At 56.9% G+C, this 24,946-nt stretch overlaps 8 protein-coding genes across 8 annotated transcripts; 2 read left to right on the forward strand and 6 right to left on the reverse strand.

Annotated features, from left to right (window-relative positions):
* Positions 1-4,815: 4,815 nt before the first annotated feature.
* On the reverse strand, positions 4,816-6,379 carry BJ171DRAFT_489866 (acyl-CoA N-acyltransferase). Its single transcript, XM_053109557.1, has 6 exons — positions 6,289-6,379; positions 6,106-6,130; positions 5,901-5,991; positions 5,589-5,721; positions 5,307-5,443; positions 4,816-5,152 (listed from the first exon to the last, which is right to left on the reverse strand). The coding sequence occupies exons 1-6, from the start codon at positions 6,339-6,341 to the stop codon at positions 5,064-5,066; spliced, it is 528 nt and encodes a 175-aa protein (XP_052970829.1). The 5' UTR covers positions 6,342-6,379; the 3' UTR covers positions 4,816-5,063.
* Positions 6,380-6,577: 198 nt separating this feature from the next.
* Positions 6,578-9,556, reverse strand: BJ171DRAFT_489867 (uncharacterized protein). The gene is made up of 10 exons (XM_053109558.1): positions 9,296-9,556; positions 9,046-9,139; positions 8,776-8,898; positions 8,399-8,534; positions 8,069-8,304; positions 7,746-7,973; positions 7,357-7,511; positions 7,133-7,276; positions 6,883-7,013; positions 6,578-6,750 (listed from the first exon to the last, which is right to left on the reverse strand). Exons 1-10 carry the CDS (start codon positions 9,472-9,474, stop codon positions 6,695-6,697), a joined length of 1,482 nt encoding a protein of 493 aa, XP_052970830.1. The 5' UTR covers positions 9,475-9,556; the 3' UTR covers positions 6,578-6,694.
* A 235-nt stretch (positions 9,557-9,791) lies between these two features.
* BJ171DRAFT_489870 (transmembrane adaptor Erv26) lies at positions 9,792-11,412 on the reverse strand. Its single transcript, XM_053109559.1, has 6 exons — positions 11,255-11,412; positions 11,122-11,156; positions 10,976-11,020; positions 10,698-10,851; positions 10,244-10,402; positions 9,792-10,006 (listed from the first exon to the last, which is right to left on the reverse strand). The coding sequence occupies exons 1-6, from the start codon at positions 11,322-11,324 to the stop codon at positions 9,885-9,887; spliced, it is 585 nt and encodes a 194-aa protein (XP_052970831.1). The 5' UTR covers positions 11,325-11,412; the 3' UTR covers positions 9,792-9,884.
* A 177-nt stretch (positions 11,413-11,589) lies between these two features.
* BJ171DRAFT_489872 (uncharacterized protein) lies at positions 11,590-13,238 on the reverse strand. The gene is made up of 4 exons (XM_053109560.1): positions 12,559-13,238; positions 12,266-12,289; positions 12,066-12,147; positions 11,590-11,957 (listed from the first exon to the last, which is right to left on the reverse strand). Exons 1-4 carry the CDS (start codon positions 13,017-13,019, stop codon positions 11,832-11,834), a joined length of 693 nt encoding a protein of 230 aa, XP_052970832.1. The 5' UTR covers positions 13,020-13,238; the 3' UTR covers positions 11,590-11,831.
* Positions 13,239-16,186: 2,948 nt separating this feature from the next.
* BJ171DRAFT_577836 (scaffold protein Nfu/NifU N terminal-domain-containing protein) lies at positions 16,187-16,935 on the forward strand (the record flags this gene model as incomplete). Its single annotated transcript, XM_053113842.1, has 2 exons — positions 16,187-16,705; positions 16,822-16,935. The coding sequence occupies 2 exons, from the start codon at positions 16,187-16,189 to the stop codon at positions 16,933-16,935; spliced, it is 633 nt and encodes a 210-aa protein (XP_052970833.1).
* A 1,157-nt stretch (positions 16,936-18,092) lies between these two features.
* On the reverse strand, positions 18,093-19,165 carry BJ171DRAFT_471732 (uncharacterized protein; the record flags this gene model as incomplete). Its single annotated transcript, XM_053108619.1, has 3 exons — positions 18,093-18,187; positions 18,569-18,700; positions 18,805-19,165. The coding sequence occupies 3 exons, from the start codon at positions 19,163-19,165 to the stop codon at positions 18,093-18,095; spliced, it is 588 nt and encodes a 195-aa protein (XP_052970834.1).
* A 546-nt stretch (positions 19,166-19,711) lies between these two features.
* On the forward strand, positions 19,712-21,201 carry BJ171DRAFT_213022 (uncharacterized protein). The gene has a single exon (XM_053106393.1). The coding sequence runs from the start codon at positions 19,756-19,758 to the stop codon at positions 21,052-21,054; it is 1,299 nt and encodes a 432-aa protein (XP_052970835.1). The 5' UTR covers positions 19,712-19,755; the 3' UTR covers positions 21,055-21,201.
* Positions 20,804-21,705, reverse strand: BJ171DRAFT_489879 (uncharacterized protein). Its single transcript, XM_053109561.1, is given in 2 exon segments — positions 20,804-21,065; positions 21,077-21,705. 1 exon segment carries the CDS (start codon positions 21,680-21,682, stop codon positions 21,077-21,079), a length of 606 nt encoding a protein of 201 aa, XP_052970836.1. The 5' UTR covers positions 21,683-21,705; the 3' UTR covers positions 20,804-21,065.
* Between the last annotated feature and the right edge of the window lie 3,241 nt (positions 21,706-24,946).

A 24,946-nucleotide genomic window follows, 5' to 3' on the forward strand; every position in this document is an offset into this window, starting at 1 on the left:
GGATGAGTATGAGAGTAAGTGGTCGTGCGAAACAGCAAGTTGGCTTGCCCAAAGATTCACACCGCAACGCCTACCGAGAATATGCGCAGATACAAGATCCACTCATCATAAGATATGCTCGTAAGTGACGAGGCCTATTGAGAATTCATGTGTCAGTCGAATCAGCGCCGTTAGCATAAATGAGAGGAGCCTTTGCCTCGTGGCAGCGTACCTGGAAGAAGAACAATATACTAGACAGATGCCAGATATTCGAGTCAGCTGAGTGATTCGAAGATTCGCGTCGATCCACTCTGCGAATCCATCGTTGCATTGCTCCTGAAACTTACTCGTTCACCCAGACCAGGAAAGTCGGGGGCACAAAGATGGTGAAGATTATGTAGAATATGGTCCCGAGGACGATCAAAGTCATATATACCGACGATGTGGTTGGGTCGTATGGCACTGGATCGAGTACAGAAACCATCAATGAGAAATGGAGGCGGTGGTGTGCGTTTGCATCGAATGTCCACAGCCGATACAGCCGATGCAGCCACGCGGTTGATTGCACTACTTACCACATTCATATCCCCAGTAATAGTACTACGGCACCAGTCGTCAGAAGTTGATGCATTCCGTCAGGTGAGTCGCTGGGTCTATACGAGCACATGGCGAACGCATCGTGTGGACACATTCCTCTATGTCGCCACCACTCGCATACTCACACCAGGAGAGCATTGGGAGCACAGATATCCCTCCGAGTTTGCCGCGCACGTTGCAGAACTGTTGTACATGCATGCTTGATGTTCATACGGCAGTTGAAGTGAGTGGTTTGATCTGGAGAATCTCTGACGAAGCGTTGATCAAGAAGAGTGGGGCAGCAGTGCAATGTCGCCCTTACCACCACTCGGACAGCAGACTCCATACAACGGACAGCTCTGAAATATTTGATCGCCATCCTGACTGATGATCTGATCAAGCAGGGAGCGTGAGCAAGCGCTGAAGCATCGGGCTCTTGAGCGATTCGTGACGTTCGGTGCCCATGCGCAGAAGCAGGGGTCCTTACCTGATAGTATCCTTCTGCTGGGTAGAGCTGCGATCCGCCGGGGCATATGGCGCCTATAGGCATGTAATGGTCAGTGCGTGTGGTCGCTGGCGGATCGAAAAGCGATGCAACCTCGGCACGTTTCGGCAAGTGCTTGGTGAGAAAGCAATAACTGCCGCGATATCATCCGAATTGCGCCGAGAGGTCGATGGGCGAATGGGGGTGATCCGGCTGAATTGTGGTAGTGGGCGGACGGACGCCGATGACGCAATATGGCTTACCGTCGGGACACCTTTGGCATGGCAGATTGGACCGCACCAAGCTGTAGCTGTTGGTGCCGCAAACTGCACACACATTTGTGTTGGTTGACGAATCGTAGACCATGCCTGATCCAGCGCTGCAGTCTGACGGTCAGGGTATTAGCGATGCTTTGCCGTGATTATCGAGCACTAGCAAAGAGACCGATCAACGAAACCCACTCTGATCGAAGGTGAGGTTGAACAGTGGCCAGGAATTGACTCCGTCACTTCGGGATATACCCGAGACCGCCACGCCTATGATTGAGAAGGTGCCGGTTTGGCTGTTTGGCAAGATGCTGCTAAAGTTGACAGTGTTGTCGGAGTTGACGATGGCTTTCGCTGTTTCGCCGCGAAGGGCACCCGAAACAACGCTGCCAGTTCCCTGCGAGATGGCTTGGATCTGAACAATGACAGGCGCATTGAGGTTTACCGCTGGAAGTACATAATGTTAGCAGCTTGCCGTCAGCCTTCAAGAGCCAGAGCCGCAGTGGACTCGCACGCACTATCGTCATGCTCACCTGATAAGCGGTTGAAGGCATCGACCGCCTGGACAACGAACCACGGAAGAGAAGACGACAGTCCAACTGCCGTCGATGGAGCTATCCAGTTGGTCAAGTTGAGCTGCAGCGACATGGGCGGCGAGTCCATGACAAAGCTCGAGGAGATGATTCCGTACACTGGCTGTTGCTGGAATGCAATGGCAAAGTTTGTGTCTTGTATGAAGAAGGTTCCGCCTCCGACAAGATTAGAGAATCCACTGCCAAAGGAGATTGTCGATGGGCTGTTGAGATAGACGGAGCTTCCAAATGGAGATGCCGTATTTGACATCGTCACAGACTGGTTGAAGAGGACGGTTGCACCGCCGTCCATGTACATCACACCACCCATACTTGACGCGGATGCTCCGTTGATTGTGGTCGTTCCGGGACTGTCGAAGCGCAGGGTGCTGCTCTGGTACAGACAAAAGGCACCGCCGATACGGGAGGAAACGCCTGAAATGACAATGTTTCCAAGAAGCGATAGGGTCGACGGCACGCCATTGGTTTCTGCATAGAGAACTCCGCCGCCATTCGTCGCTTGGCAGTTGCTGACCGTCGAGTCTCTCATGACCACCATGGCGCCATTCTGGATGAAAGCCACAGATCCAAAGTTGGACGAGACACTGCTGATCCGGCAGTTCGTTAGGCTTGACACAGAATACGATGGGTCGCGATAGACAACACTGGATGTTATGATGCCGCCATTGGCGGAGACTCTGAGCGTAGAGAAGGTGCAGTTGGTGGCGCTGAAGGAGCTGTCTTCCATAAATACGATGCCACCATAGGCTGCTGTAGTGGTCGTTACGATCGTGTTGTTCATGGTGACCTGTGATAGGGACTGTGCAGTGACGACTCCGCCCAAGCCGCCGCAAACTAGATTCTGGAGCACCGAGTTGATGATCTTGAGGTTGCATCCGGACCACATGTAGGCGAGAGAGCCCTGCGTGCTCGCCGAAGCGCCATTCACAGAAATAGTATCCAGCAGCAGCTCGGCGTTGTTGTTGAGGAAGAAGGCGCCGCCGCTCTGAGCCGAGACTCCCGAGACGTAGACCGATCTGACGATTGATGGAGAAGCAAAGCTGCCGGCCCCATAGGAGTATTCGTAGTAGGCTGGAGGGCCAACGGATGAATAAGCGAGCAAGCTATTAGCGGAACTCTGGTATGGTTCGCACAGCCTTCCGCCTCATGGACCATTCGCTTACCGCATCCCGCCCACGTTGTGCCGGTCGCATTGATACAGCTTCCGCCGGTCCATATCACCTGGGACGATGAGCTGAAGATTGCTCCAACGCCCGAAGTGACCTTATGGACCTGAAAATTGGTCAGGGTCACGCTCGAGTAGCTAAAGATGGCGCAGCCGCCGAATCCCGAGGCCACCATTAGCCTGCATCGAACGTTGTTTAGCGACAGGGTAGCGTGGTCGGCCCATATGCCCCCGTTATTGAGGGTGCTGACGTTGGAGAGAGTGGAGTTGGATATAGTCAAGATTGAATCGGCCGCGGTGTCGCCATAGAACGATATGCAGCCTCCTGAGGTGGAATAGCTGCCGTAGACTGAAAGACTCATGTTCGACAAGGTCACGGTTGAGGGTCCTATAGCCAACATCTGAATCCAGTACGCGTGCGACGGGGAAGAGAATTAATGATGTCGTGCGGATGCCGCTATTCCACAAAGATCTCTGCGGGCGGCTGCGGGCTCCTCCGTTTGCTGCTTGGTCGGCTTCTGCCTTACCACGGCACCAAAAGGTCGCTTGTCGATTGTGGTGCTGATGGCCATGGTCCCGGTAAAGTTGAGCAGAGTGCCCGTGAAGGTGCTCCCCGAGCTGACTTTGATCAGGGTTACGTTGATGTAGTGTGTGTCTGGCGGACATACGAACACATCAGCCTTTCACTCAGATGCTCGAGGTGCTGTCGCCGGCAAGACGGTCTTTCTCACCCATGAATGTCGCGTTGTAGACATTGACTACTCCTCCGCCCATGATCCACAGCTGGAAATGTGTCCGGAGGCATGGGTGCGATGTTGTGGAGTATACAGCAGGTTAATTCATATGCGACAGTGTCCCCTGAGGCACAACCATCAACGAGCGGCATTATGCCGGATGGATAATAGAGCAGGATGCATCCGAGAAGCCAATGCCTTACGATTGCGCCGGGATGCGAGCCGGTGGTGGCTGTGGCCGTCACGATGCCTGGAAAGGCGCTGACGTTGGTCGGGGAGCGGTTGCTCGGGCCGACGAATGATACATTTGCCAAGTTGAGGGACCCATAGACCTGGATGGGTGGACTGGATGCACGACGATAGAGTGTGAGTGCACAGCCAACCTTGTCCAAGCACCGAATGCAGTCCAAGCAGTTCAATGCCAGTCGGTCCACCGTTTCCACGATGTTTTTGCGGACAGAACAGAACAGGACGACAGACAAAACACAAGCCATAGGTACATACCAGTTCACGAGGGCACAGTTGGATATGCTTGCGGAGGAATGCGCCTGAACAACGTATATATCGCTTGTATTGGGCATACTTGGATTGCACACGAGGGTCGTGAAAGACGACCCTTGGCAGCCTCCGACAGGGTCAAAAGTCGCATCAACATGGAGGGTTTGCAGCAGCAGTAGCAGCAGCAGCAACAGAAAAACGGGTGGGGCCGGCCGCCCAAAGAGAGTCAGGTTCATGGTGTACAGTCCAGCACCTTGACACCACGCGCTGGCATCAAGAGGGATCGTCCAGCAGGATGCAAAGGGGACAACAGGGCGCATAAGAGGCTTTTGAGCGTCGAGTTGCTTGCTCAAGCCACTTTCGACCAGGCAGGCAGACAGGCCGCAAACTCCCCGACAGTCGATCGGACCCAAATGTCGTCACTTGATTCCAATCATGAGAGGCGCAAGCGTGCGAATGCCCTCATCAGTCCAGCCCGATGCGATCACATTCTGGACAAGTAACCATGACCGAACAGACGCTGAATCAACGTGGTGGCCCCACTCGGCTGGAGCACAGGTGTATTGGCCGTCGAGCTGGTCTCGTCAAAAATCTGAGCAACGACACCCAGATGCGTATGGAGCCCGACAGTCCGCTCGCGACATCTCCAGTCTACTCGCCCAACGGTTCCCTCGATCCGGCGCAGATGTGAACATTCAGTCATCGTGTGGACTCGAGTAGTCGTCGCCACTGCCACTGAGTGTCCGGAGCGATGACGGAGAATGGCAATCACCATTCGAGATCCTCTGGACGGACGGGATGCTTCAGCGGAATGATGCTTTCCTTCTTGACATCTCGCGGCAGTGCCTTGCGCATATCTGAGTCGCACCGAAAGATCTGGATGAGTACCAAAGCTGCATATGCCACCAGAGTATGGCAGTGCGGATTGCTGTGCGGGTTGCTGTGCGGGTTGCTGTGCGGGTTGCTGTCCAGACCAGATCAGACAACATGGCGACCTGCTCAAATGCATACCAAAGGCGTCCTCAGGGTCGTCGCCGGTGTAGTAGCTAAGTACTCGCCGGTACACGGTGTATCCAAACTTTGTATACATGTCGATGGCCACGGAGTTGGACGAGCGGACGAATAGATCGACAAAGTAGGTGTTGTAGCTGCAATTGGACAGGGGTAGGGATCAGCAAAAGGACATCATTCAAACGCTGCCAGCAGGAACAGTCGTTTATGTGGAGCCAAACGGGCCGCAAAGGGCCATGGGGCCATGGAGAGGGCTGCCCTCAGGCCCGCACAATAGCTTACATTTTCTCCGAGACTTCCTCGAGAATCTTCATCAGGCCATCGGCGAGACCAAGCCGACGAAACTCAGGCGAGACCGTGAGGGCCGTGACATGGCCGTGCCAGAGCTTGTTCAGGCCCTCGGCCTTGCCCATGACTATATCAGGGACGAAGAACGGTCAGGAGGCCTGATGACAGATCCGGCGACCAGCAGAGCTCCAGAGGCGGTCGGATAGCAGGTCGCTGCTGCTGCGTCTTGTCGCTGCTGTGGCTCGCCGAGTCGCCGTTCAACCGACAGGCGGCTTCGTCAACGATGGTTTCCGCCAGCCGACTTACTGTATCCCATCAGCGACTTGCCCGGAGACTCGGCCACGACGAAATAGTCGGGCCACTGGGCGAGATATTGCAGGTAAAACGACAGCCCGTACTGTCCATAAAAATGACGGCAAAGATGCCGACATGAAACGGTCTTTGATCAGCCACAGACACCGTCGCGATCTGCGTTCGTGTTGGCTTGCAAGTTCCCTCCCACTCTCGTTACCGTTTCAGTAAGAGGATCAAGATTGCTGCAGGATTGCGACCACGGAGACATATTGGTCAGCGGTTGGTCGGAGGCACCGACTCGGCTGCCGAGACCAGGTTCGGGAAATCAAAGTCCCTCAAACCTCACCCGGCACACTACCCTCCATATCCGACACGCAAGCACAGAAGCAGTGGCGCATACATGTTGTTGAAGCGGAACAGGTCGTCCGCGACGAATCGCCGGAGTGTGGTCATTGCGGGATCTCTGGATGTGGATCTGGATCGATGGCAAGCACACAATCGCTTCGCCGATGGCCACGAAGCATTTCGCGCTTGTGCTCTCGCCGAGAACGGTCGCCCAAGCGAGAGCATCTCGGGGCTGGATATGACGGATTTCACCCAACCCATGACGACACACTGCTGCTGATACTGCTCGACAGCAGGGCGACGGACATTGACGGACATTGATGGACTGCGGGTACTGACGGGTACTGAGGATTCGGAGCAAGGGTGTCTGTCTGTTGATTTCAATATCCCAAAGCGCACCGTTCTCGGTGCCAAACCATGCCGGAGCCGAACATCCTGCAACCATGAGCCCAGCGGGTCGTTCACACCAGCCGGTAGGTCCGTCGAGCCAGGGCATCCGACAGCCGCTTGGATTCCTCTGTGGCGGCCGCAACAAAGTCAAATGTTGGGAGCCGAATCAGATCCGCGTGTGTTAGAGAAAGATCCATTGATACGAGCGCCCAGTAGCCAGCCCTGCCGCCATACAACTGGTATTCGCTCGTCAGCTTACGCTCGAGTTGGTTGAGGTTCATGTCCGTCTTGGGAACGACGGCAAGCAGCGTGCGGCCACCTGACTTTTGGCCAACGAGCCAGGCGTCGTTCTTGGTCTTCAGATAGATCTCTTTCAGTCCAAGCTCTGGTCTGGACAAGACGCAGAGCAACAGCGATAGGGATTAAGCACAGGGGCGGGAGCAGAGGCAGTAGGGACGGGATGGGGCATAGATATGGCTCCGGGTGTCCAGAGTCAGTCTTGGGCTCACCTCGTCAGCTCATCGTTGATCTCGTCGAGACAGTCGATGATCTCGGGTGCCCCGGATGCCCCACGGGTTCCCACAAAGGTGGTCTTGTAGCGCCGAGTGGTCGAGTCGTAGTAAAAGTGCTGGTAGGTCTGCTCGATTGCTTCGCTGGGGGCAGCAAGAGTCGCTGGGATCAGGGCTTCTGTCCGGGCTCCATCGTCGCGGTGTACAGAAATACAGACACAAACCTCTCAGCCTCTCGACGGGCCGCTTGTTCGGCAACTTCAGCAAGGCGGTCATCCAAAAAGATCTTGAGGTTGACCCAGAAGGAGCGAGTAAACACTGTCTGTGGATTTCCGATGGAGGCCTTGGGAAGGGCAAAGGCAATGGTGGCCGAGCCGACCTGTCGTCGCCAACCAAAAGCACACAAGCATGTGCAGAGGGTGTTGAGTATGCAGAGTGTGAGAGCGGTGAAGTCCTCGACAAGCGAAAGTGGTGCTAGGACAGAAACTTGCTCGGCGATGACTCGACCGAGCTGTCAAACCGCCATAGTCACCCAGAGGCACAAGTTGCAGGCGCGCACCAGCTCGCTCAGACCGAATGGCATCTCACGAGGAGGACGGGAAGAGCAGCGTACCTGGTATACAATCAAGTAGTGCTCGATGCCATTATCTCCAAGATATACTCTCTTCGGGATGCTGTCATTCTCGAGCGCGTCTCCGGAAAAGATTGGACCGACCAAGAAGCCACAAAATCGAGTGGATGTTCGCCACTTTGCGGAGAAGGATATCCGCCCATCCGAGCCGCTGCTTGTCTCGGAGATGGCCGGGGACTTGAGCGAAGCCGGTCTGGTTCCGATGGCCGCCTGCAATGCCATGCAATCAAATGTCATCAGATGAAATGCAAGGACTAAGCGAATCAGCCACTGAGCGGTGGCTCTCGTCACCGGTGTATGCCCACCTCGCCTTTCTGCTTGACTTGGTTGATGATGTTGTCGTTGATCTTGCCTGTTTCGGGATCGGTCAAGTAGTCATAGATTTGGTGCAACGAACCCAAGTCCTTGAAGCCGCTATAGACGACGTGATGATCCCAGAGCAGCAGCGGTTGTCTGAGTTCCGGAAAGGTCGTCTGGAGTGACCGGATGAATGCGAGGATGGCCAGGGACGATTCTCGCTGCGGATCGATGAGGCTGATGCCTACGAATACACAAAAGTCAGCAATGCTACGGATCCTGGTGGGCGAAAGGGCGCAGATTGGTGTGAGAACCTGTCCTTTACGACTGCATCATACCATTGAAGGTCGTGAGCAGATCCAAACCAGAGACGTTGATCCGGTCGAGATAGCGAGTGTAGAAATCCTCGAGGGTTTCTTTGAAGGCCGAGAGCGACCGAGACTCGATGAAATGGCGGAAGCCTCGATGGAGGATCTGATTGCATGTGTCGTCGACCAGAAGCAGCGGTAGCAGAAACGAGAAACCTGAGTGAGCACCAACTCCATTACACAACCAGACCGATGATGTTGCTGGTGCTGTGTCGGGAGCATGATGCGCGCTGATATAGAGACCAGGCAAGAGCCGCATGTCTCGGCCCGACCATGCACAAGCGCTTGAATTCCGTCCCAGCTTGCCCCTCTGCCTCTTCGCTCACGACAATGACGGCCGGCCTGACCTGGAACGACCGGTAAGCCCGCCCAACAAGGGATTTGAGAGCTTCGTCTGGGAGGTTGCTAGCGTACTTTGTCGATGTGGTACCGTCCTTGCGAGTCTCGGTCGTGAATCCCCTGGCGATTTTCTGTCGACGCAATCATCGTCAGTAGGGAGAATGCTAGGCCGGTTGATGCCACGGCTTGCCATCGCCCTTGCGGGTCCAATATCCGAAGGAGACAGGAGGCTTCCGTGATGAGCGCCCCAGAGCTGCAGCCGCCCCCCACAGCGTTACCATCAGCATCCACCACCCGTCCTCGGGCTCAGTGACCACCGAGACGTGCCGACGAGTCTTGATGATCTCCCCAGGACGAGACGAGCCAAAGTTCCTGTTGAAACATCGAATGTGGATGAAGGCCGAGGCGGCCGAGCCAAACGAGTGAGCCAGCAGCGGCAATCCAGGGCTGCCCGATTCACAGAGCAGTTCCCAGGAAGATGTTCACAAAGGAAAGCTGCAGCTGCGATATTGGCAGAGCGGTACGGACGCTGTAAAGTTGATAATGGCCTGGGCGAGACCAACTTCGCGGAGGACGCTGTCGCTGGCATCCAGGGTCGGATACGAGAAACAGATCTGGCGGTCGACGGTCTCCTCGGTCGGGCCGAGAGCCGGGCTGAAGATTGTGAATTGAACGAGGCGAGGGCCTTCGCTCTGTGTCCGTGCCATGGTGGATGGAAGACGGCTGGTGTGGGCGGCGACGACCCGGCGATATGGAGCGGAGCGAGAGGGGATTTCGGCGGTCGGTTGGGATGCGTTGGGTCGTGGTGGCGAGCCCAAAAGCCACGCGAAGGCGCCGTCGACTTGCTGCTGCCAGGGATCGTGGCGCTGGGAATCGGGATGCCAGAAGAGAGCCGAGGTCCGTGCTCGAGCAGAACTGCACCACGGCCGATGGTCGATGCAGCGAGGCACCATGCAATGTGGCCATGAATACATCCGAGGGCTATATCCGCCGGCAGCGCATCTCTTGCCCTGTCTTGCACGGGTGGATGGAATGAAAAATGTATTCACCAGAGCCGAGCAAACCACCCAGCCCTCTCCCCGCTGACGACCCATGTCCGACTGCGTCATCGGTCGGATCAATAGAGCTTGCGGCTCTCGCCGAGCCCTTGGCTGCTTCCCTGGGCAAAGTTGCCAAAGAGAGACTTGACGATATTGGTCTTTTTCTTTTGCGGACCGCTGGCCGAGATATTGGAGGAATCTGGCGGTGGCCAAGGGTTGAGGTCAGCGAGGGAGGATAGAGGCGATAGAGGCGATAGAGGCGATAGAGGCAACGGGAAAAGACAAGCGTTGCGGCGCATTCCACAACCAGGACTCAGATTCGGTCGTTGCTCGCTGCTCGAGCGCTCAAGGGACGTGAGCAGAGCTAACGCAATGAGGCTCCAGCTCAAGCAGCCGCCAGCCAAGCTACACCACTGCGAAGCGAGCAGCAACTCACCAAAGTTCGGCAGGGTGTATTCGTTTGCCGTCAGCGAGACAAAGAACATGAACGGCACCAGCCATACGCACAGACCGAAGAAGGTGGCGACCTCGGCAAACGGGTGGTATTGAGATGAGAAGTGCCAGAACCAGAGGAAGTGATCGGCGACGGCGAGGACTGTCGGATTGTTGATGGCGGTGCCAGACATCCGGATCCATTCGATGGATTCCAGATCCGTGCGAATGGATTGCCCAGCGAGTTTGATCGATTTCGATCGCGTTCCATACGATGCCATTGATGCAACCCAAAGCAAGCGCAGGAGAGGAGCACAGTCGGTGCAAAATCCGAAGCGATCAGCTGGGCTGGACGGGCTGTGGGCGGATTTGAGCAGAACCCGAGGCAAGTCCAGCGAGCCCATCACACCCTCGAAGCTACGTTGACATCACTGTGGAATCCTGCATCCGACACTCACCGCAGCTGATGATGAAGACCGGATCGACGATGGGGATGGAAGGAAACGTTCGGAGCATCAGGCTGTACCAGGCATGGCATCCGATCGAGAACACCAGCTTCCACCACGACAGCCGGTCAAAGGCCAGGAGAAGCACATGGAAGCCGATGATCACCTGGATGAGGGAAGAAGCAGAAAACAAGCACACTCGTGAGCCCAATCCGATACAGGGGAGCCGTGGAAGAATTCTTTGCGATCGGCTGCCGGACTCGTGCATGAGATGTGCGCAGACGACTCACCCCGATCGACGCCCGAATGATCCTCTTGGTCTGGACCGAATATTCCTGCAGACGTACATCATAGAGCATCATCCCGTGTCAATGTGCATACAGCCGTGCAAGATACCATTTGCTGCATTGATGAGCGACGGCGACCAAGGACCGACCTCCACGATTTCTGCGAGATAATACAGCCCGCTGCCTGGAGCGCAAAGGAGAGTGCATCGAGGAATGAGTTATGGGGCAGCTGCCAGCAGCCTTCGCCGAAGCAGCACATCACATATCGAGCAGGCGGCTCACCCAGGCTGAACGCGACGGATATGAAAAAGGCCACATAGCCAACATAGACGAGGATTGGCAGGAACCCCATGATGCGTGAGTGACTGGGGCGATGGATGTTGGGATCGCACGCCCAGGGCCGAACAGGGCCAAGAAGGCGTGGACCAGCGGATCGAGCCAGCCGGGCGTGGATCGAGCCGCGTGTGTGTGTGTGCTTGGGCGAGAGCAGGCCGGACCGAGAGCAGCCGAGAGCGCGGCGAGAGCGCGGCGAGCGAGGGTGGATGAAGTGTCGTGCCTGTGTTCTGAATGGGTCTCTGCAATGACGACGCCATCCCAGCAATGTTCTGGGAGTCGAGTTTCGGTTTGGCTTTTGTTTTTTATTTCGTTACTTTTCGAACAAAATCGGATGATGCAGAGAGTGCAAGAGTAGAAAACAAGAATAGAAAGCAAGAATAGAAAGCAAGAGGGCGGTGAACGAATGCGGATGGATGGATATATGTACAGAGTTCGATGCTCACAGAGATCGGATGGTTGTGTATACCAAAGGCCAATCGGCCCGGAAGCGACAGCAGTTAGGTAAGCACTTGGCTGCCCCCGTCTACCTCCGTGCCGAGCGGCGGGCGGAGCTCTTGCCCACGGACTCGAGATGGCGAATGACGGCAGTGCCGACGCGGGGGTTGGGGAGCGGCAGGTTCTGGATTTTGAGCAGGTGGGTGCGGTAGTGCTGGAGGGAAGGGCCGGCGGCGACGTTAGCTGGCAGGGTCGATGGACTGGGACAGCATACAGGGACCATGAGGCAGCACGGCGACAGACAACAGGAGGGGCTGCATACCTGGTTCATTCCGTCCTGGCGGCGGAAGCGGGCCTGGCAGTCGGGGAACGGGCAGGGATAAGGCTTCTCGCCGGTGTGTATCCTGGTGGTGGGGGCAGAGACGGGAGGGCATGAGTCAATGCAGCATTGGCATGTCTGTCAGACAACGGCGGCGGAGCCACGGGTACACCCGGGCCTGGCCCAGAGTCATGATTACTCACCGCTTGTGTCTTGAGAGGTGGCCGCTGGTTGGCAGAGAGAAACGCGGCAGGAACAGGACCCGTCAGCAACACAGCCAGCAACACAGCCAGCGAGACCACAGGCGGGACCACAGGCGAGACCACAGGCAAGGCAGCACGCCCCCCCGCTTCCGACAGCCCCGCAAATGTCAAAGCCGCAGGGCAGCACCCCCTGCAAACAAGGCGGACACTGGGCACCATCCCCGCCGAGACGAAGCAGGCGGGCGAGGGACGGGGTCGTCCTCCGGCCCCGCCGATCGCTGTGGTCTAGTTACCTGGTCGTAAAGGTCTTGCCACAGGAAGGATAGTCGCAAGGGTAGCGCTTGCGCTCGGAGAGGCCAAGCTTCTTGTCCTGGGCCTGGGGAGAGGTGACAGGGCTGCTGAAGGAGCTGCAGGAGGCCATGGTCGAGGACACCGCCGGCGAGAAGGCCGATGCATTGTGGCGGATCTGGGTCCAGGCAGCAAGCTGCTGGGCAGCGAGGGAGGTTTCGAGGTCATGGTCGGTGCACGGCGTGGACTCTTTGGAGCTCGAGACCTGGCTGTGGGCAGACTCGCTCGGGCTGTCGGGCGACACCAGGCGATCGTACTCGGTGGGAACATGGATCTCGTAGAGATCATAGTCTCTCTCGCAGAGGAGGTTGACGAGGTTGCCGGAAGACGAGCGGCCGTAGAGGCAGAGCGCCGACTTTGGCGACAGGCTGGCGCTGGCCAGAGTTTCAGGGAGCGTCAGGACCATGGCGGCGGCAAACGGGCGTGCAGAGGCAAGGTTTTTTGGGAGGCGGGTGGGGACCGGAAGCAGATGCAGCGATGCAGCAGAGGGCCCAGCAAAGCGATCGGGCGGGCAGGGCGAGCAAGTGGAGGTCAGCGACCGGGTTTGGGGGAGGGGAAGGCGGTGCGGCGGGAAGGCGGGCAGGTTTTATCGGGCGAAGGATCCAGGGCTGGAACTTGGGCTGGGTCGCCAGGAGGCCAGCGCGACGGGGGGGTACTTTGTTCCGCCCCTTGCCTTGCCGCTGCCGGAGAGAAAAGGGCCGTGAAGGAACGGGTCGGTGTCACCGCGACGAACTCCAGCCGTCCCGGATCAGGTGCCGCGGCATCCCCCAACACCCACATGGTCCCACGGGCCCTCGGCCGAGCAGAAAAATGTAAAACGGTTTATCCGACGGGGCAGGTGGGTCCGAGGCCGCCCGGCCGCTGCCTGTTCCGGCGACCCCCGAGCGGCCACTGGTCCGTGGACGTCTCCACCAGGACCCCCTCCCAAGGCCCAGGGAGCGCAGCGGCGGCCGGGCTGGATCTGCGCTGGCGTCTGGCGGGCGAAGATGCTGCTACTACTGACGTTGATGTTGCTGCTGCTGCTGATGCACCTCACCTTGGCCGAGACAAAAAACACACCGCAACACAACATTGCCCTTTTGGCTGCTCGGGAGACCGGCTAATCACAAGGCCCGACGACGGCGGTGCCATTGTCCCTGTCGCAGGGCTGGGGCAAACAGGGGCCCACGGGTCAGCTGCTGTCGCAGAAGGACAATGTCTGTGCGCGCTGCGCGCCCGGATCGCGGGCCACAAGCGCTCGCGTCATCCCGACAAAGCCGCCCTCGCGCCACAGAGACAGCGCGCCACGGCATTGACGGGTATGCCCCCGCAGCGTGGTCCCGCAATGCGCCGCTCGCCCACTCTGCCCACTGTCGGCGGCGCAGGGGACCGCGGCTGTCAGGGCGCTGCCCGGGTGCCTGCCTGGCCCGGGAGCGCGTCGGTGCCCGGCCCCGCTGTGCTGTACAGACAGGTGTGTATGGCGCGAAACACGGTCAGACAGCGGGTCGGCAGCTCGAGCGAGACCAGCGAGGCGACACACAACGGTGTGGCCGATGCTGCCGATGGGCATGCGCTCCCCTGCAACCCAAATGCCGTCCAGGCGAGTTGACGACAGCCGCCCCTCTGAAACCAAAGGCAGCAGCAACCCCAGTGTGCTGCACCCGTGACCCGCCCGCACGCGCCTGCCGCAGACAGCCGAACATGGTGTCAGCTCCGATTTTATCCGTCTCCCTTCATCGGCCGCTGGCACTGTGCCGCGCTGTCCCCGCACAGCCAGGGGCCGTCAAGGACAAGCAGCGGGTACGTGTCGCACAGAGCGTCGAACATCCCCGTGCTGCACCCCCGCACAAGGCCCGCTGATGGCCCCGCTCCCTGGGCCCCGCGGTCGCTGGCTTGTGACCGGCCGCGCGGCTCGCTGCTGGTTGGCGTCCTCGGGTGATCCGCATCGAGCTGATTCGCTGGCGCGGTGGCCTGCTTTCCTCTTTTGCCGTCAAGGCGCCGCTCCCCCCAGAGACCTCCACCACTTGGACACAGGCCGCGCGCTCTGAAATGGAAGACTGCCCCGTGCGACAGCGGCCGGGGCTGCTCCGCACACCCCGTCAACGTGCGCGCTGCTGCGGAGGTGTGTCCAGTGGTGTCGCGGCCTCCCCCGCCGAGCCGCAAAATGGCTGTGGCGCCCGCCATGGCTCCAGCGCGGCGGCAGAACACGACCCAGAGCCCATTGGCCGGCAGTGCGGGCATGCCCCATCTCCTGCGCGCTTCCCCCTGTCCACGACCCAGCCCGCACCAACCATAGGTTCCTGTACCGGCCGCCATTGACGAATTCGTGCATCGCCAGCGGCCGGCCAGCACCACGAGGCGATCTGCGGCCATCTTCCGGCGCCTGTCTGCGGGCCACGACCCATGCCCCAGCGTGTTCTCTGTGCCGTTTCCGATCGACCCGTCGCCTGGCCGTTTGCACGTTCGCTTGCCGCCCACCGGATTGTCCATCCACCGGGCTGTCCATCCACCCAGCTGTCCATCCACCGTATTCTTCATCCACCCACTCACCCACCCGCCTATCCCTTTCCACATGGGCCCTTCCGGATGGGCCACATCTGACTCGTTCCTCACCGATCGCTTGGCTTGGCTGGGAGATCCGTCCTTGACGCCTGACAGAATCCTGCGTTTCCCTCGCCCTTCTGCCCCGAGGCTTGTCGCTGGCCTTCATCCCAAACCAGGAATGCACCCCGGGTCCCCATCCCACACGGATCCTGCACCGATCCATCTCATCGAGGGTTCACCCCAAACGCGGTTGCGGGTGCCAGGGTCTTTCGCTGAAAGTTAAGGTCGCCTGAACGGGAGTCTCGTCAATTCCAAGATGGGACTTGCGCTCGCCGGGATCCGCTGGCTGGAACAAGAGGCAAGCGATCGTCTCGGGCACAGCACACATGCACGGCTATGCATGGTACTGGACCATATCCAGTCATCCCGTTCCTCGACAGTCCATCCATCCCATCCCTCAACAGTCCATCCGTTCTGCTTCGACCGCGAATCGAACCAGCTGGCCCGCACGTGATGCTGGCGGGCAGGCTTGACAAATCGCAGGCGATCGGCCTTTGCCTGGGCCTGCTGTCCTGCCAGATCTTGCCCAACTCGCTCGCCAACTCACTCGCCAACGATGCAACGCATGGCGTCTGTGGTCCGCGGCCTTGCCCGCTCCTCGCTCCGAATGCCTCTCCGGACTTTCCATCTGGCGAGACCAACCCATGTTACCCAGGCCGTTGCCTCTCGGGCAATCCAGACGACCTTTGTCCTGCAGAGTAAGACATCCAGAGCTGCGTCGCACCATCAGCCATCTGCAGATGCACAAATGCCCCAGCCGGAATCAGCACAGGATCGAGATTCGCATCTTTGAGCCTATCAAGCCGATCACTCACCAGAGAGCCGAGACAGCCTTGGGATCTTATCCGGCGATCTGATCGTCCAAGCCTTGTCTCAATGGCCCTCTGCCAGCACACACCCAAAGGCGATGCACATTGGAACAGCGCCACTAATGACGTCCTTTTGTTCTCTGGGGCCTGGCTCCTCCTACGACTTCCACCAGAGCGCTCCATGTTCATCCAAACCGAGGTCACCCCCAACGTGGACTCGCTCAAGTTCAAGCCCGGCGTCCCCGTCATGTCCAACGGCGAGACTGCTGAGTTCACCAGCGGCCGAGAAGCGCTTGTGTCTCCGCTCGGCAAACGCCTCTTCCAGATCGACGGCATCCAGTCTGTCTTCTTCGGCCCCGACTTTATCACCGTCAACAAGCACCAGGAGCACGCCTGGCAGATCATGAAGCCCGAGATCTACTCGGCCATCATGGACCACTTTGCCAGTGGCCAGCCCATCATCTCCGAGGGCGTCGAGGCAGCCAGAGACACCGAGATTCAGCCCGAGGACTCGGAAACCGTGGCGATGATCAAGGAGCTGCTCGATACCCGCATCCGCCCAACCATCCAGGAGGACGGCGGCGACATTGAGTACAAGGGCTTTGAGAACGGCGTGGTCAAGCTCAAGCTCAAAGGCTCGTGCCGCACCTGCGATTCCTCGGTCGTCACCCTCAAGAATGGAATCGAGAACATGCTCATGGTGAGCACTCTCCACGAGACCGATCGACGCAGTGCTGAAAGCGGCTTGGGTGTTGTGGCTGTCTGCATATCTAACTCGCTCTGCATCGCGGCCGCATTTGACGCTTGATATCACAGCACTATATTCCCGAAGTCACTGCGGTCGAGCAGGTCTTTGACGAGCACGAAGCCATTGCTCGGGCCGAGTTTGAAAAGTTTGAAGAGTCGCTGCGACAAGACCGGCTCAAGTGAGCGGCCAAGCCGAGGCTCGCAGCATCATATGCCGCTCCGACGGCCCAACGACTCTGATTGAATCCGGACCGCATCAGTGTGGGGGCCCATCTTGAAAGTGTCGCGGCGTGGCCCCAAAAGCAGCGCTTCTGCGAATGAAAGCCCACTGAAACCTCTTCGACAAAGATCCAAAGCTCTCCATCGAGCACCATGAATACGCAGTGGTTGTCTGTTGGTTGGTCGCCACCGCTGTCATTGCCATTGGTCGTGGATGGCAAGTCGGTCTTGAGGAGGGCTTTGCGAATACATCTAGTCATTAGTATAGGAGTATATGAGGAGCTATTCCGTTTTGGTGGTTTGGGGTGGATGGCGGGGACCAGGGAAAAGGAATAGTTTTTGGGGGTAGAGGTAGACGCTGGGAGAGGCGCCAGGGCTGGCCTAACCTAAGGGAAGAGGGCGTATATGTAGGGGTCGTACGGTATGGCGGATACGATAGAGTTGGCGTTACCAAAGGGATGAGGGCGGGGGACGGTGGGGTCAATGGGCTTGTATTGGTGTGGTTTGCTTTATTGGCGTGATCGTCTCGGAGGGGCGGTTGTAGTGGTGAGAATCCATCGTATCTGTCAGCATCCTGGCAGAGGAGGAGAAGCACTCGTTTCTTCGATATGAGGAGGAAACGATCTTGCCCTGCCGGACCGGGCGTATTTGAGGGAAGGCGAGTGGATGCTGGGATCGGGGGGGGGAGGGCGGAGATCTGGACATCGGTTTGCGAGATGGAAATGCTGGTCTGCTCAGGTTGTCCGGCCTCGACCGGCATGGATGACAGGGTCGTGTGATCACGGCGACCCTGGTGGGTGAATGATCGATTGCCGCCAAAGCGAAAGAATATTCGAGGGGCTGGTTGGCTCTGTCGGGGATGATGGAGTGGTCAGGCTCTGCTGGCGATGTGATGCGATGTGATGCGATGTGATGCGATGTGATGCGATGTGATGCGATGTGATGCGATGTGATGCGATGTGATGCGATGTGATGCGATGTGATGCGATGTGATGCGATGTGATGCGATGTGATGGACCGCGATACCGGCTCGACTGGCTTACTTGTGTGTATCATGGTGTCAGGGCAGGGATTCGATGCTTTCCGATCGTGGTGGGCGAGGGCGTGGTTGGAGGGGAGATTTATTGGCCGAGGAGATCTGATCTGATCTGGCCGTGGGTCGTGTCGGATCGAGGGAGGATGGTCTTGGTGTTGGGGAAGGTTGGTGGCTTACTGCCTGCTTTCTACGGTACCATGTGGCGAGGGATGGTCTGGGTGGTACTGACTCTTTCCACCATCTATGGTTATAGAATGCGTATCGATTGTAATGGTCGATTTGTCGTTGTCGAGTCAGTCGATGGTTCTCTCGGTCGATCAACATCAGCGATTGTTATGGGACAGCACTCGTTGGATGTATTGGATGTATTGAATGCCAAATACAACACTCGGCCATTGCCGCTTTATCGAAACCACATTGCAAGTCCACTGATTGGTATCACGGTGTCTGGGTGGGTGTGGGCGGCGCGGTTTGCTACATTGCACTGCTTGCATGTTCAGTGTTGCGACTTGGTTGTTTGGGAGTGGGACTCGGGAGGGACTCGGGATCAGTGAGACTTACCGAGTGTCTTGAGTCTGTTGATGGCCAAATCGGAACCCTTGTCGGCGGACTTGAGCGTATACTCGAATGATTTTTCAAATTCCTTCGAATGTTCATTCGACCCAAGCCGCGGTATGCGGATCCAGCTTCGTACTGGCCAAATGGATTGTTCTGTTCTGCTGACTTCATGTACCATTCAAGCGCTGTGTCTCGGTTCAGGGGGACTCCTCGACCCAATACGTTGCAACGCCCAATACAGAACTGGCTGTCGTCGTATCCTTCATCTGCCAGTTCCTCAAAGATCTGTGCTGCGTGGAATTGATTCTTGTTGGTTCCGAGTCCGTTGGCGTAGCATATGGCCAAGAGGTGCTTGCATAGCCACTCTCGGTCCGCTCCCAATTGGCAGAGGTTGAAGAGGAATTCATTTGGGTTCGTGGGTGGATGTGAGAGTGTGCTTTCAAGGGTACACTCGTCTTCCCCGACACTGAACTCTTTCGTCTTGTTCTCTCGGATGATCTCAAATCCCACACCCTTGTCCTGTAATGTGCCCCGGCCAAGGTAGACCATCCATCCAAGCATGAATGTGGCGATCCGCTTGATGTCTTGGTCGGTGGACATTGTGTTGACCACCTCCCATTGGCGGAGGGCCGAGTAATCGCTCTGTTGGACGCCATCTCGCGCTGGAGCATTCGAGCAGCGAGGTACGTGGCTGCAGGATGTCCTCGTTTGACGAGGTAATCGAGCCATTTTCGTCCTGCTACGACGCCACCGGCGAATTTCGGAGAGATGGAGAAAACATCATCCTTGGTGAACATGTCGGGTATGACTTGGTCAGGGTCGTATGGACGCTGCTTCTCAAGCCAGAGTCGGAATCGGTTCACTTTGGTGTCCAAAATGAAGTTTGCCTGCCTGCACACCAGTCGCATATTCCCAATATCGCTGCGGGAAAGACTGGTTTGGAAGTTGTCGTTGCAACAGATGATCGTGAAGATATCTGGGATATGTGAGTCATGGCGGCGGTTGGCTAACAGGACGGGTGCGTACTCTGATGACGATTTGCTTACGGCCGTTGGGTTACACAGAGTCACGTGAGACCACGTGTCGACCTCGATCCCGGCATGGCAGCCAGCCTTGCACTTCTTCGCCGGGGTGTGATCTGCGTCAGGTCGGGCCAAACAAATATCGATCACCAGAGCCAGCGAGCAACAATGTTCAGCGAGCTGACCGAGGTGTTTCTGGACCTGAGCAAAGACCTTGTGGATGATGACGTCGTATTCGTCCCAAATGACAAAATCCTGAACACCTCCATCAAGATGGCTGCCCTGGGCTCGCTTCCATCGATCACCCACATCCTCCGAGGCCTGGTTCCACACCAAGTTCTTCACGCCGAGCCCGATGCAACCAAGACCCACAAGATCTGGTTCTTTGATGGGCTCCTCTGGAAGCATGTGGATCTGGACTACGCCCTGACCAAGCTTCTCACTGATCCCCAGGGCGCCTTCCAGGGGTGGGTCGAAGTGGTTCGAGCAAGGTACGCCAGCTCGAACAAGCTCAAACATGCCAAGGATGTGGTCGAGGAGATCAAGTGCACTCTGGGGCGCATCCCAGACATCATTGAAGACAGATACAGATTTGCCCTGGCATTCCAGCACAAAAAATTCAACATCGAGACCTTTGCCATCACCCACGCCAATGCATCGACCAACACCATCCTCTTCGCCAATGGGATTGTGCTGGAACTGCCTGGCCTCAAGGCTCGTCGGGTCAATGCCGGTGACTGCTTCACCCACTCGCTTCCAGTCTCGTACGTGGTTGACGACTTCTATTTAGGTGTCAGTCGCAAAGTCTACAAGCTGGAGGAGTTGATTCGCTCGATACTGGGCAGCAGCAACGTCGCAGAGTACCACTTGCTCTTGCGCTTCTTGTCAACGTGCCTCACCGCCAAATCCCGCACTTCCGAGTCAGCGCTCTTCCTGGTGGGGAACGACCAAAACCCTGGCAAGCACCTGCTCCTACGTCTGATCCAGCATGCTCTGGGCTCGCGCATCCTGAGCGTCCCGGGTGAGAGGCTGGTCTCGCAGATCAACCCTCCCAGTGATGCCCCTGTCAAGGAGCTTGTGGTCGAGGCCCTGGACGCTGGTGCCACCTGCATTCTGGGCGAAGGACTCAAGAGCACGCAATTCCTGGTCAAGGCCAGCCATATACCTACTCTTGCGTCGGTCACTCCAATCTATCTTAACCACCGAGCCATGGAATATGTGCTTTTCGACATGGGGCGAATCAAGACAATCGTCAGTGTCGACTCATGGCCCGGGTCGTTTCGCCTCGTGGGGGATGAAATCTGCGCCAAGGAGAGCATCGTGATCAATCTGGCACAAAACATTGCTGTCGATTCAGCGATCGTGGCATCTGTGGAAGATGGCGAATTCGACCAAGCTGTGATTGCACTTTTGTTGCGATACATCGCTCCTGGCAGGGAGATGCCCGCTTGGATCTCTGAAGACTGAGTGCCAGGCCCGACATCCGCGATCATGTCCGGCTCCGTGCAAGTCGCTCGCGTGTGTTGGTCTTGCGCTTCGTACCAAACACGGCATCTTCTTCGTCCAGCCCAAAGGCACTCCCGTAGTCAATAAATATCTCTTCTCCATTATGAATGTCCCGCAGTGCCTTCAGCACCACACCGACTCCCCTGTCCTGGGCGAGCTTTGCGTTGACATCGTTGCCGTCGTCCGAGTGGTTGGCGAGCGTTCCGATTCCTCTCCGGCATGCACCGTCTTCGTATCGACCCACGTTGAGCCCGATTCGGCGTTCAACGAGGTATGGGGCGCTAGTGTTTCCGTACCGGGAACGACTTTCTTGGCCAGGGACGGGTTGTTCATCGTACTCGATGACCACTTGGCCTCTCTTGAACAGGACTGCATTCTCGAGTCGTTCGCGCTCACCGTCATCGTACACACTCGCGGGCACATGCTTGTATGCGAACAACCCCTTTCCTGCGCCTGGGATGGTGGAGTCGTCGATGCGCAGGTTTTTCACCGTTGCTAGATGGGAGTAGCAGTACTTGACACCAATGCATGTCGTGCGTGTGCAGCGTCGACCATCGAGCTTGGTGGCCACACAGCGTTCACACCGCATCCGGCATTCCCATGAGTCGACATCGTCGCTCTCGTAGTCAAAGTAATATGATGTCTTGAAGACACCGACCAAAAGAAAGTCAAAGCAGCCCAATGACTTCTCACCCTCTCATTTACAGATTCGGTAACGCACCCCCCCCCCCAACCCATTATTCCCGGAAGCCAGCGCAACAACGTCAAAGAGGAGGGAGATGAAGCATCACTGGATTACATTCTCTCAACTCCACCTCCCGAATACCAAGCCAGTGTCAACGATATCATTCAAACAGAATCAACCAAAACAAGCACCACGATCGAAGGTTCATTAAGCAATACCTCGAACACGGTTCATAAATTCCTTGAGGACAACGGACTCTCAAACTACAAAAGCCGTTTTGAGGAGCGCGATTTCGACACCGTCGATGTGGTATGTGTCCTTTGCCATCCGTAAAGTCAACCTCGTGTGCTACTGACTTTTGTACTCCACAGCTCCTTGCTCTCAATGGTGACCAGATTGACAAGATCGGACTGAGTGATGGTGCCATCATGAAGCTCAAGATTGCACAACAAAAGTATCGTCCACCTTCTGCATCTACCTCTGGTTCCAATCCGGCACCATCAGTTGCTTCTCCTGTGCAAGCATCGAATGATACTGAAGGCAAAGGAGCGACACCAGAACCCATATCAGATGTCAAACTCAAAGAAGAGCCACTGATGTACAAAGAAATCGATGTTGTTCCGACCTGTAATGACTATCAGCCGGCTCGAATTCTCGACAGTTGGAAGTGTAGAGAGGGACATGATGCGCACGATGTATACATCAGGTAAGGAGCTCTCATCGACCCAGCCGCGAACCATGCAAGTGTACTCTTGATATTCATTACATGATCGCATTATATTGGCTACCGAGTCAGCAGCGATAAATTGAATGCAGTACAGTTACGTGCCAAGCCCAACTCCACAAAATTGAACGACATTCCCCTCCACGCATACCTTGACGAAGAATGTCTCGAAGATGCCGAAAAGTGGGAGGATGGGTTCCTCACCGGACTTTATCAGTCTAAAGTCATTGTTCTGCTGCTATCCGAGGAAGGTCTTCAAAGAACGTTCGACGCCCATAATACGCCTGACAACCATTTTCTCGAGGTATGAAGACTCTACCATACAACAATCTACATTGAACCACGACTGACTCGTGTTCATCCACTCGATTAGATTCAACATGCATTGAAGCGTAGGAAGGACACTGACGGGAAAAGTCAGCCAGTGCTCGTACTCCCGATCTTTATGTGGTCTTCTCATAAATTTGGAAATGATACATTCAAAAAAAGCACCTTCCCGATGCCTCAATATTCCCTCTGTATCCACCCAAACACCCTCGAAGTCCCCGATCCAATGATCATAGTATGCCTATGGCTATCAGTGAGACATTTACGGAGCTGCTCAAGTACCAGTCACTTAACACAGTTGATGACGCAGCACTTAAATTGTAAGCTCCTCGCTGTTTGTTAGAATGTCCGGAATATTCACTAACTATCATGTGATTCGTTTAGACTTCTCCCCAACATTCGCCAGCTGATAACGAAAACCTCCACAGCTGCTAAGGAGGGCGATATGTACACACAAGGTGGAAGTGTCGTCCTCACCGCCGAACAAAACTCGCTCCTGCGATCCCTCCTCGATCCCGTCGACTCTGCTTCGGACAGACGAGCACTCGAGGATCTGTATGTCGAGGGAACCCGCCAGTGGCTGTTTGACCACGTCACTGCCTGGGTCGACGACGACGACAACGCCGACCGGGTCCTGTGGGTCAATGCCGTCGCTTGTGTCGGCAAGTCCGTTGCTGCCGCCCAGATCGCCAACATCCTCACGGCCACCAACCAGCTGGTGGCGGCGCTGTTCCTCAAGTACAACGACACTCGCAAGAGCGATCCACGAGTGGTGCTGAACACCATCGCATACGGTCTGTGCAAGTGGTACGCACCGATCGGCCGTCGGCTACTCGACGCCGGCCACACCAAGGACGACCTCGACAAGATGAGCATCCCCGAACTGTTCAAGGCCGTGATTGCCGATCCACTCGAAGCCATCGGCAACTACAGACCCAAGGGATCGGTGATGATCCTGGTGGATGCACTCGACGAGTGTTCTCCGCGTAACCAGCTGCTCAGTCTGCTTGCCGTGCGCTTCGTCGAACTGAACAAGACCCGTCCGTGGCTCAAGCTGCTGCTGACATCCCGACCCGAGAAGGACATCAAGGCAGCATTCGATGGAGTCCCGACCAAGACAATCGAACCCTCGAGCGAGGAGAACGTCCGTGATCTCGAGGTGTACATCCATCACCGACTGCTAGTGCACGGCACTCTCATTGACTCGGACCGCACCAAGGCAGTCGCCATCCTGCTGGACCAGTCCAAGACATTCGTGTGGATCAACCTGATCCTCAACACCGTCGATGCAGCAGCCATGGACGGCCCAGTGACACTCGCCACGATCAAGGACATCAACGACAGCGCCGCCGATGTCGGCCAGCTGTACCACAAGACATTCGCCAAGATCCACTCGCAGTCGAGCCACCCGGCCGAGCTGGTCACGGTGGGGTCGGCGATCGCCACGGCCCAGTCGATCCTGACCCCACAGGTCATCGCCGATGTGTTTGGACTCGAGATCGGCGTCGTTCGCGAGTGTCTCAAGAGCCTCAGCCTGGTCCTCGATCCTGGCGCCAATGGACTGGGTCCCCGAGACAGCCAGTCCACCAACACCGAGGTCAAGTTCAACCACAAGTCGGTGGCGGACTATCTCCTCGGCGACGCATCGACTGGCCATCCGTGGCATGTGTCGAGCTCGTTCCACACGGTGTTTGCCAAGGGATGTCTCGGCGTGATCCTCTCGCACGATCCAGTGATTAACATCTGCGAGATCTACGACTTTCACGACAAGATCCCCGACCTCGAGGACAGGGTCGCAGTCAAGATCACACCGTCGCTGCGATACAGCATCGCCCACTGGATCACACACTTTGTGTGGTGTGTGGACGGAGTGGCCGAGTCGAGTCCGGTGTGGCAGTCGGCCGAGACTGTCGATGTGGCAGCGGTGCTCACTCGGTTCGTCAAGACACATGTGTTCTTCTGGCTCGAGTGTGGGTCGCTCACACATGTGGTCAAGCCGATCATCGAGCAACTGGCTGTGCTGCGAGGAGTGATCGCCAAGGCACCCAGCACCATCGTCGACGACACCACAAATGAACTGGTCAAGGACACGTATCGATTCATCCGCGAGTTTGCCA

The sequence above is a fragment of the Polychytrium aggregatum genome, assembly GCF_025602895.1.
Source record: "Polychytrium aggregatum strain JEL109 chromosome Unknown BJ171scaffold_4, whole genome shotgun sequence".
Lineage (NCBI taxonomy): Eukaryota > Fungi > Chytridiomycota > Chytridiomycetes > Polychytriales > Polychytrium > Polychytrium aggregatum.

Excerpts from the sequence above, each read along its gene's own strand:
- BJ171DRAFT_489866 (XM_053109557.1), bottom strand. The coding sequence starts at position 6,341 with ATGACCACACTCCGGCGATTCGTCGCGGACGACCTGTTCCGCTTCAAC. Across the intron at positions 6,131-6,288 it reads CTGTTCCGCTTCAACAACAT|CAATCTTGATCCTCTTACTG; the intron begins GTATGCGCCACT and ends GCAATCCTGCAG. Across the intron at positions 5,444-5,588 it reads GAGGAAGTCTCGGAGAAAAT|CTACAACACCTACTTTGTCG; the intron begins GTAAGCTATTGT and ends GTCCAATTGCAG.
- BJ171DRAFT_489867 (XM_053109558.1), bottom strand. The coding sequence starts at position 9,474 with ATGGCACGGACACAGAGCGAAGGCCCTCGCCTCGTTCAATTCACAATC. Across the intron at positions 8,899-9,045 it reads ACGGGTGGTGGATGCTGATG|AAAATCGCCAGGGGATTCAC; the intron begins GTAACGCTGTGG and ends TTGCGTCGACAG. Across the intron at positions 8,305-8,398 it reads TCTGCTCACGACCTTCAATG|GCATCAGCCTCATCGATCCG; the intron begins GTATGATGCAGT and ends GTGTATTCGTAG.
- BJ171DRAFT_489870 (XM_053109559.1), bottom strand. The coding sequence starts at position 11,324 with ATGGGGTTCCTGCCAATCCTCGTCTATGTTGGCTATGTGGCCTTTTTC. Across the intron at positions 11,021-11,121 it reads ATCTCGCAGAAATCGTGGAG|GAATATTCGGTCCAGACCAA; the intron begins GTCGGTCCTTGG and ends GTACGTCTGCAG. Across the intron at positions 10,007-10,243 it reads ATACACCCTGCCGAACTTTG|ATTCCTCCAATATCTCGGCC; the intron begins GTGAGTTGCTGC and ends GGCCACCGCCAG.
- BJ171DRAFT_489872 (XM_053109560.1), bottom strand. The coding sequence starts at position 13,019 with ATGGTCCTGACGCTCCCTGAAACTCTGGCCAGCGCCAGCCTGTCGCCA. Across the intron at positions 12,148-12,265 it reads CACCTCTCAAGACACAAGCG|GATACACACCGGCGAGAAGC; the intron begins GTGAGTAATCAT and ends CCCCACCACCAG. Across the intron at positions 11,958-12,065 it reads GCCAGGACGGAATGAACCAG|CACTACCGCACCCACCTGCT; the intron begins GTATGCAGCCCC and ends CCTTCCCTCCAG.
- BJ171DRAFT_213022 (XM_053106393.1), top strand. The coding sequence starts at position 19,756 with ATGTTCAGCGAGCTGACCGAGGTGTTTCTGGACCTGAGCAAAGACCTT.
- BJ171DRAFT_489879 (XM_053109561.1), bottom strand. The coding sequence starts at position 21,682 with ATGCGGTGTGAACGCTGTGTGGCCACCAAGCTCGATGGTCGACGCTGC.